The sequence below is a fragment of the Diadema setosum genome, chromosome 19 (genome assembly GCF_964275005.1).
Source record: "Diadema setosum chromosome 19, eeDiaSeto1, whole genome shotgun sequence".
In the NCBI taxonomy this organism is placed as follows: domain Eukaryota; kingdom Metazoa; phylum Echinodermata; class Echinoidea; order Diadematoida; family Diadematidae; genus Diadema; species Diadema setosum.
Genome location: NC_092703.1, coordinates 13,462,890 through 13,473,678, shown reverse-complemented (window position 1 = coordinate 13,473,678; position 10,789 = coordinate 13,462,890). Strand labels below are relative to the sequence as shown.

General features: G+C 39.4%; 1 protein-coding gene across 1 annotated transcript in view; it reads right to left on the bottom strand.

The window, feature by feature from the left end:
• Nucleotides 1-4,463: 4,463 nt before the first annotated feature.
• The window catches only part of LOC140242574 (uncharacterized), a 70,138-nt gene continuing 63,812 nt past the window's right edge, over nucleotides 4,464-10,789 (bottom strand). Inside the window, exon 6 of the mRNA XM_072322318.1 lies at nucleotides 4,464-7,423. Coding sequence (XP_072178419.1) covers nucleotides 4,464-7,423 — 2,960 coding nt within the window. The remainder of the gene's footprint in view (nucleotides 7,424-10,789) is intronic.

Below are 10,789 nucleotides of genomic sequence, written 5' to 3'. Positions count from 1 at the left end.
AGTGGCCAATAGAACTCTTCATGATAACACGGTGCTCTAACGCCTGGGTGTCTTCAACTTTTCATTTGGCAGGTCCAAATATACATGATTTTATCTCACTGTATTTTGATGTGGCAGTGAACAAAAGATGGGTTTTTTGTTTTTGTTTGATGTCTTTTTATGCTATGCAGACAATACCACAATCTAGGCTTTATTTGGAGGCCAGTGATGGTATGGGAATTGTCAGCACTACAGGAACAGGCTACAGGTAGAGTTATCAGTCCCATCTGCATTGTTTGATATAGTTTAGATATTCAATTGTGTGGAGAGGGAAATAGAACATCTGCACTCATGCCATGCACGACAACTTCAAATCAAACAAAATGGAAGTTGAATGGATGGGAAGACAAGGAAAGTGTTACTGCAATGTCAACAGTCATTTCAAGACTATGACTCCTGTCTTTGCAATTGTTGCATAGGAAAATGGTTGCAGGTACAAATACACCAAGATTTGTCTCTGTCTTCAGTCTCACATCATTGTTCAGCATGTAGGGTCTGTCTGTCGTGTTCTTTTATATATATATATATTTATATATATTTATATGAATGAAAGCAATCAACAAAAGCAGAAAAGCAAGCAACTGCTGTCTCTGAAACCATATGGCATCGAGACAAGATAAGTAGCACCCACCACCATTTGCACAAGCCAGTCTACATAGAAAGCATGCACAGCTGGGTAAAACTATTTATGACACAGACCTTCTCAACACCCCCACCCCCTACCCCCCCCCCCAAAAAAAAAAAGATAAGTAAAGATAATAATGCTTCTGGTGACAATCGGGAAGAAGTGAGGACATAAACAAAACAATGCATCTGTCATAGTGGCATAGACACCATCAAAGGAAAAAAAAAAAACTTTATTAATGCTTAAACTCATAGACTTTGTCATTTAACACTGTCCTGGTTGTGAAAGATCTACTTGTTAGCACTGTCAGTGAATTATTTGCTCTGAGTTGGTGGGAACTGCCATGTTAAAGTATGGAAATGACACCATTTTCTTTCTTTCTTTCTTTCTTTTTTTGCTGCTTCTCTGGTGAGGCAAGTTCAGTATTAGTAGGGTGTACTATTGCAGGAGTGTCAAAGAAGAAAGAAACTGCCACGACACCAACAAAGTATGGATCCATTATTATAATGCTGCAATGATTAAACCTCTGACGAGGTCAATGCATTGACACATGACTACCAGCAAAAAAAAAAAAAAAATCATTGAACGAAAAGGATTTGATCAAAACATCATTTATTTCAAAGGGCAACAAAAAAAGCCCTCAACATACGTTCAGTTTGACAATTACAACCTCGATTCATTTTGCATTATACATCCATGGAACATTGTTGAATGATTTCTATCATGCTTGTAAAGCTTATCCTAGAAGTAACTGTGGTACTCCACTAAACAGTGGAATACTAAATGCACACTTCTGTTTTTTGTCTACATGTAAGACCAATATCAGTGAACTTCAATTCTTCGGAATTTTATGACGGAATTTCTGTTGATATGTCTATATCTTCCCCTCCCCAATTTTTCTTGTTTAGCTAATTATTTTTGGTGTATGTCTGTGTCTCCAAACTTCAGTAAAATCTAAAATCTGCAAAGATTTTCACCCTGCAAATATGTCAATCATGTTCTCAGCATATGCCTACTTCACCATTGAGTCATTAGCACACATGAGTAGAGCAACCACGAGACTTATGTCTTGTTTGCCCTTCAAATGGTGAAATATGGTTTAAACTTTCTATGATTCATCTCAATATAAAAAGAAAATAAGATACACATCAAAATACTGTAATTCCATGATTTGTTATTGAAAAAAAATGTAATTGAAAAAGTACTGCCAGGCTTAACTGCACACCAAATGAATGCCAGTGAGAAAGTTATTGTACCTATCTGAAACTGTCAACATTTCTTATAAAGACTTATCAAACAGTACCCAGCACAATCATGAGAATATGATAAAATGCAAACTGCCAGTGTTTGTGAACATACCAAAATAAATCTCTCTTTAAATGGGAAATAAATACTGTTGAGGTTACATAATCTTTCTTTTTTTTCCTCAGCCCACTTGTCCTATATGAAAACTTAACATTGCGTAAATGTAGCAAGTCTATTAGAATCATCACAGTTCAGGATAAAGGTACTTTCTGTACTACCACTGAAGAAAACAAGTTTGCTTTTAGCTGTTGTCCTACAAGTATTTCTTGGTATAAAAACTGGAAAATTAAATGGGATGATGCAGGGATAAGCCCCTCGATAAAAATACACTCGCTACAGAGTTATCCCCATTGAAGATACAGACAAATCCTGAAGATTAATTTTGGTAAGGAAAACTTGACAATGTGTAATGGGATCTGCTTCTATGTGACATGATTCAAACCACAACACTATGGGGACATTAAATCACTATTACTACAAGACAATGATCAATCTCATGACCTGAATCTAAAAAAAAAAAAAAAAAAAAAAAAAAAAAGTTGTTTCCCGAACAATGACAGGGTTAGGTAAAATACATACACATATTAGAGAAGTATAAATATATGACTACAAATGACATTAATGCTTGGGCTACATGATACATCATTCACCTAATGAATGAAATATATTGTATGAGTACATAACTTGATATAAAAAATAAGAAAAAAAAATATGTTTCATCTAAATTCATGCAGTTTGTTTAACTCATTAATCAATCATGACATGTGAAAATATGCATAAGTTTAATACAAATGTAAATGTAAGATGACAAGAAAATGCATAAAATGATAATGGTGGGAAGATAAAATATTGCATCCACTGAGTACATCATACATGCATGGTGGCATAAGATAACCATTGGTGGCAAAATATCTGACTGACTCTAGATATTCTCATCAGATTATAAAAGGTGGCAATCTATGCCAGATAAACTTGACTATCTACTCCAAGGTAACTAATAGGATGAAGGGCTCCAAGAAATTTTTGAATGAGTCTGAGGAATTTTTCCCTTACTCTTTGCCTGACAGAGTGCAGAAAATTCATTTGAAATTTGCATTCTGCTACCTTTGGCTTGCATGAAAATCAAAGACAAGCAAAATACAGCCTTGTGGTGTTGTACTTTCGATAGGAACCACAATCACTGCTTTCTTGAGAAATTAAATGTCATTTCACCTCAAGTTTTATGAAAGATGTTGCATATATTCATTAAAAATCACAGCAGTAAATATACGTTTTTGAATACAGATGAAGCCCAATTAACACCATAAATGATTAAACATAAACATCTGACTTCATCTTCTTATATTGCACAGTTCAAGGGAACTGTGTGTATCATTAAAGAATGGAATGTCATGTTTTTAAAGTTAAGCAAAGTTTTGTAAATGTGCCACTCTAAATCAGACATGTACATATCATGAATACCAAGCATAGAATTCTATCAGGGCACAAATATTACAATTCAGCATCCTTTTAAACTCAGACGGGATTTGCACAAAAAACTATATTGAATCGAAAATCTGATGTGGGCATTAGTTTGACAGCCAAACCTAGAACAAATTATTTCATCAAAAAAATTAAATCCTTTTGAATATTCACTTTGAACAATCATCTATTCTCTTTTCACATGACAAACATACACACCTTGTAAAAATGTCTCGTGAGTTTTTACATGGCAAAAATATATTTCAGTTGCATAAACAAGCATGTATTTTTCCAATATGAAATACACTCTCCCAGGACAAGCCTGCTTAACATATTTACACATATATATATATTTATCATCTTTCCTGATTTCCCCAACTCAAAGCACAATGCTGCCAATGTAGAATAATACTGATCAATCAATCCATACTTATTCTCGTATCATACAAATATATCACACTGGTTTACCCAAGGTAAAGTTAAAGCTTAAAACAGCACACTGAGAAAAGAACTCTTGAGCTACACGTCTTTCCTGCAAATTATATCAATATCTTGATATGGCATAAAATGACATCAACTGCCCCATTTCTTTCGACAAAATCGCACCTTTGCAAAATTTCATGTGCTGCACAGATAAGATTGCTTTCTGTCCCCAAATGTCTTTCATTGACTGAATTGTATTGTTGTGGTTCCAATAAACACCTGCAATATCTTTACAGGCTTTATATTTTATAACAAAAATAGATGGGACTTTCATTTTTTTCTTTTGACTTGTGTTGGCCAGTATGGTTCAAATCACAATTTTTGTCTTCTGAAACACATCAGCTATATGATCATTACATGGAGCAGCTTTCGTCTAATTCTCTGCCAAGATTTGCAAAATGCACAGTAAATCTCTCACTGAAATCTGTTTACTGATTCAATTGGAAAGTCAGCCACAAACAAACTGACACTCGATGCTCAAAAAAAAGAAAGAAAACAATTCGTATCATGACTGCTAAAATGTTTATCGTTAATGAGATCCACTGGGTGTTTACATTTGCCACTCCAGAGACAACCTACGAGCATTGCTGGCCTCAATATCTGAGTCTCCATCTTCTGGAAGCTCAAGGATAACAGAGAGTTCACTGTCCGAACTTGGATGGACATGCCAGGAGGAGCGCCTGGCAGATAGGTGTTTGACTCCACCTCTTCCGTAAGATCTCCTGTCGCCATGGCTCTCCATCTCCTGCCTCTGGTCCTCTACGTCCTCCTCCTCCTCATCATCATTATCTTCCTCACCACTTGACGATGAGGAGCAGGAGGACGAAGAGCTGGAGTCATATCCCGCTGCATCCGCTCGTGAGGGCTGCTTCCGATAGATCTGCGGCTGAGGAGGTGCAAGTGCAATGAACGGAGTCCTGTGTCTGTCTGCGGCTGGTGAACCCTGCGAGGAAGTGGGTTTCATTTTGTAGGTCCCCTTACTTAGCTCCACAGGACTGCTTGTATCATCTCTCTCACCGCCAAAGGTGTAACACTGAGACTTCCCATCAGCTGATGATGACAGTACACCAAACTGAGTCCGAGAATGTTTCACAGCTGCCTTTTCAGAAGTTGACCAAATGTCAGATCTCGATTTCCCTTTACCTCTTTTTTTCCGCCTTCTATGGGGAGCATTTGCACCATCATCGCTGGCCTCAGGATTTCGACCCGAAGACCTCTTCTTTGACAGTCTTTTTGTCCTCTCACCACGATCATCTCTCTTGCTCTGATGTGGACTCTTACCAGGACCTGACTCAACAGACTCTCTCTCTTGGTCATTTCTACAGTCTAAATGCTGTGTTTCGGATGCTGTCAAAGGAACAGATTCCTGTGGGGGAACGTCCTTCAAGAGAGACTTCATCAGGGCCTGGTTGTATTCAAGTTTAGTTTTGTACAGAGCTTCCTTCTCCTCACTGGTGTAGGCAAGGTGAGATGCATCGAGGTGAAGGCATGTCTCTTCGTAAGAATCACTGTCACTTGATATCTCCACAGAAGAGCTGGAAGAAGATGCATCCAGTTTAGAGGAGTGAAAATCTAGTTGGGGCTGGACTACTGTTTTTTCTACATTTGACTTCTCTTCCGGTTTCCCTACAAGTCTCTTCAAAAAGTTAGGAAGGAAAGATCTTTGCTCTGAATCTGGCTTTTCCCTCTCTTGCATATCTTCACTTTCATGGATTTGCTTCATCTCTTTGGCTCTGCCTGGAAGTACAAGAGGAACTAAGCCTTCTTCGTTGTCATGGACACCCCACTCAGTGATAGAATCCTTCACCTTCTCCTCTGTCAACTCCCCATCAGAGGGAGACAGATTGCTTCCATATCCAAGAATAGTCTTACCTCCATCCTGAGGGCTACTCACAAGCAGGTCACCAACAGGACAGCGAGAGTCATCATCATCAGAGTCTGATACCTCTGAGAGGTGAAGTTCAGCTAGGTCAAGGGAACTACAGTCACTCTCATCTTCCTCAGCTGCAGCCTTGCCCTCGGAGAGCAAATCGCCACCCTCCATACTGCCCCTGTTATCTTTGCCTGTCCTTTTGACCAGAGACATGTCACTGTCCTGTGGCCCTACATCAGTTCTGTGCTCTGTTGGGTCAGAGAGAGTCTGTTTTTCTTCCATGGATGCTTCGGTTTCCCCTCCTGAGCTCTGGCTGCTGTTGAAACGGTTTGGTCGAAAGTTCCGCAGAACAGCACCATGGCGCTGGAGAAGCAGGATATCAGACATAGAAAGTCGCTTTCCAGAGAACGTAATTCCTGTCACAGGCATCCCTTTATCCCCATTCTCAGACAAAAATTTGTCCAATCTCACATCGCCAACACTGACAGCCATGGTAGAATCACTCCCGTCAGACTCAAAGCTGTCTGATCCTCTGTCGAGAACAATGAATTTCTCTGGGTTTGAGGTATCAGAAGAGTCCTGTGGTATAAAGGAGTTGTAGAGTTCAGAGTTGCTGGTAGGCAGTACTAAACTTTCCTGCTGGTTCAAAACAAATTGGTTCACATTGTTATTGAGACAGAATCCACCATCAGTGGGCTTGTACAAATTTGAGTCCCGCACTGATGAAGTGGTTGATTCAAAAACAGATCCCGCTACCAGGTTGATGTTCTGCTGCTGTTGCAGGATGTCCTTTGAAAGAATACAGTTGTCTTCATAGCCAAGGCCAGCCGTCTGTATGTGTAGATTGTCATTGGTGAGGCCTTCTTTCTCCAAATCCCCACTGCCATTCTGCTCCTTTCCATCGGCGACGGCATCCCAAGCAACAGTGCTGGAGCTTGTGATGCTCATGGCATCAGTGTCAGACTGGCGGGACGAGTCCTCGCCTGCTGTGTCAGAGAGCTTTTCGTTTCCTTCCTCATCCATATTGTCGCCCATCTCAATCACGTGATGAGCGTGACCTGCTTTGGTCTGTATGGGCGTGTTGCCAAAACTGTGAGTATCAAATTCCCTCAAATTACTGGTAGGCCTGTTAGCTGTGCTCATAGCCGGTGTGCTGGTATACAGTGAGTTAGTGAGGTGTTTGCTTGGCCCTAACATGTAGTGCTGTGCATGTTGGTGGGTTAGAGGAGTATATGTGCTGCTGGTCCTGAGTGTGGGACTGAAGACAGAGGGGTTGGCGCGCACCCGTAGAGGGGGCGAGGGAAGACTCTCCAACCTAGGAGGGGGTTCTGTTTTGGATGAATATGGAGAGGTTTGTCTAAGGTGTGTGAATATAGATTTGCCCTTGTCTTCCAAACCGATTTGAGAGCCACGTTTGTTATGTCTATCAAAATCTGCAGCGGGACTACGAGGGTGAGAGTCAGGAGGATGTCTCTGGGTTTTGAGACTTTGGACCAAGGTTTCCTTTACAGCAGGGGAGGATGGGCCTGTTCTGGCTGACAACATATTGGCCTCCTCTGCCTTATTTTTGGTGTACCGATCATGAACAGATTCTATGCCACTATGGGATGCATTGCACATATCTTTCTTTTGAGGGTCTGGATTAAAACAAAAGGAAAAGAAAACAACACAGAAAACAATAGAGTAAGGTGCACTGCTACACAAAGAAAACAATAGCATTATCAAGCAAAGCAAAGTAATGTAGAGTCGATGGTACTTTCTTCACGTAGGCAAACTTAAAACAATGTGCTGACAGGTATAACCACTAAATCATAAGGAAGTGCACAATCACTGAACAGACCAACAAAAAGTTATCTGCCGTTATTTCTGCAAAAGTACACATAAACGTCAAAAGGGGAAGAATCTGGGATCAAACATACATGAACGTATCTGTCAAGAAGAGGTAATATAGTAGTCCATCACATGAAATGATGTGACAAAAAAAAAAAAAAAACTACCACAATAATCAATTATAGTGCATGTTACTGAAAACAAAGTTCAATAAAATTTACCTCACGTCCTAATCAATACTTTGCAGAGTTTCAATCCAAACAATATTTTACAAAACATGAGAAAGGGATATTCTCCATATGCCACCACATTAAAATGAATGAATCTATCTACAAATCAAGGTTAGGTGACAACAATTCTGTGATGGAAAGCTGAATGACCACTGCACAAATGGTACCATGAAAATCTATGCTTTACAGGCAAAATGGTGGTATTGACGTTTCTAGCCATCTTAACTATGGTTGATTACTTCACAGCAAAACTGAGGGGTAAAACAGGAAAATACAAATTCACAAGTTACCGTAAAATAAAATAATGATATTTTGAGCTGTGAAGCAAGTCATACCTATCAGAAACAGTATGATATTTTGACCTGTGAATGTAGTCATACCCACATGTCTCACAAATGATTGATAGAGGTTCTTGAAAGAAAAGAATACATCACCAACTTCAAGAGAGTATAAACAAAAATAGAATATCCATATGTTGTGATCAATGATCTGAAATGGAAATTATGCATATACCGCATATCGTATACCTACCCTCTCCTTTCCTGACAAGTTCTCAAGTGACGATATAAATAATCCATCTCTGCACGCAAAGCTTTCATGCACTTATCAAGTCTATAATATGATTCATGCGATGACTGAAGTATTGTAACAGGTTACACCCAAAGGCACAAGACTTGACAGGATTCTCACAGATAATCTAAAGAATAACAGCTCCTTGCAGGACATAGTGACTCCATTTTGTTGACATGTCATTTAAATCACTTTAATCATTAACTAAATTGCCCTGCCAAAAATCTGAGTCATTGGTAAATGAGCATTTCCCTATGAAAACAGCTATCCTTTTTTTTTTTCTCCCTCTTGCTGCACTTACCGTGAGAATGTACATGTCTACGAATAGCAAATCCAAAACATGAGGTGCTTATTCACGACTTTTCAAAACACAACACACATCAGAAAAGATGACGAACACCATCAAAACAGCCCTCCAGGAAATCAAACCACTCATTTATCAACACTGTCACAACCTGTTGTTACAGGAGAACGGATGTGCAGTAGCGTTACTTCAGGCAACCAGGAAGAATATGGTATTAGCACCGGAGAAATGCACTGGAGAATACTACAGCTTTTCAGTGCCAGTAATGTAAAAAAAAAAATGCGTCAAACAATAGTTTTCTCTTGTGATCTGTATGCATTTCTTGAGGGGTCAGGGTATTGGGGTTATATTTAGCGGACGTGATCATACCAGCAATGTGAACAGGACAATGAAGTTGCGGCTGGCTTCTACATGGATGACTGATTCAAGATTTTTTTTTCCCCCTCTACAAAATATCTCAACTTTATGCTGGTAACTGCCAGTCTAAAGATACATAATACATTTTTTGACTGAGATACTTATTTTTCTCAATTTTCCATGAATATCTAGAGTATTTAGTAACAGACCATAACTAACATATTCAAATTTCAAGTACACCTTTAAAACAAAGGTTTCACCCCCCCCCCCCCACCTATCAGCGGCTTGCCCTACGATTGCCCTCAGCTTGCCCCACACTTGCTTGGCATAGCATCAAATCTGTGTATTCAGAGATCACTCAATGCAGGCTACAGACATGCAGGCATATTGGATACCTACAAGTGGATACAATAGCTTGCAATCCCTGTTAAAATTGTATGCAAACGCAGACCTGAAAGGAAAATTATCCATGCATTTGAATTCACTAGAAAATAATTTTCTGTTCTCTCAAATGCATCTATTTGCCACCCTTACGCTAGCTCTGTCAACCAGACTGATGTTTATGCTCAAATATAGACATATCTTTTTGCTGAACTTGCAGAGCTCCTGCTGAAACTAGAAAAAGTTACATCTAACCTTTCCTTTGAGTGATCATGTAAAGGTTACATGTACATATCATCAAGCACATAACAGACACACATACACGCTTATTTTGATGAACTTGCAGAACTCCTGCTTTAGCCAAGAGAGAAAAAAAAATGTTGCATTTAACCTTCCCTCTCTGAGCAATGGAGTGATTCCTCCTACTTCACAACAAAAATCTTTGATAGAATGCTGAAAGCTTATTGTCCTCTGGTATTGGAAATCAAAAATATACAGCATTCATGTTCACTACAGCATGGCGGTGAGTTGTTTAGATGCACACATAGCATGGTTAGCACTGCAACCTGCGGTTAGCAGTACAGTGTTTGTTGTATAATGTGTACGATGTGTGGTGAAAGCCTGCATAGTCTCTCAGGCAATTTTCTGCCGGCACGTACTTTAATAACATAAGTATAAAAACACAGGTATTTTACTGAGGGGGAAGCTAGTATTATATTCTATGAAATTCACAATGATCCTGTACCAAAACTTGGATTAATGCCATTTCCATAAAGTTATACCTTTTCTTTCCTCATTCATGTATCTGTTTTTGTTTCAACTGTGGGGGGGGGGGGGGGGGATTGAGGATGGGGGGATGAGGGGTATCTGCATCTGGGGCCTGTTTCATAAAACTTGTTATCGGTGACAACTGCCTCATTTCTATGACAAATTTGCTCTAAGCCAATCAGATGCCAGGATTTAAGTAGCTTGTCACATCTATGACAATTTGCCACTGATGACAAGTTTTATGAAACGGGCCCCAGGTGTACCAAGGGGTAGGAAATTTGGATGGATGGACCCCACACATTTACAAGCTTAGTCTTCAATAAATCTCAGCCGATGCATCAGTCCAAGAGGAACCCATTGTAACACAACAGGGATTTACATCTCTCTACATCTGTGTCAGCTGGCAAAGAAAGCTGGATAGTAAGGGTTAAGAAGGATGACAAAAGACAAGCCAAGGCACAATAGGACCCAACTGGACAGGGATGAAAAAGAGAGGACCTTTAATCATCCACCTCTAAAGATGCTTTAAAAAAAAAAAAAAAACCCTGCCACTTGAATATCAA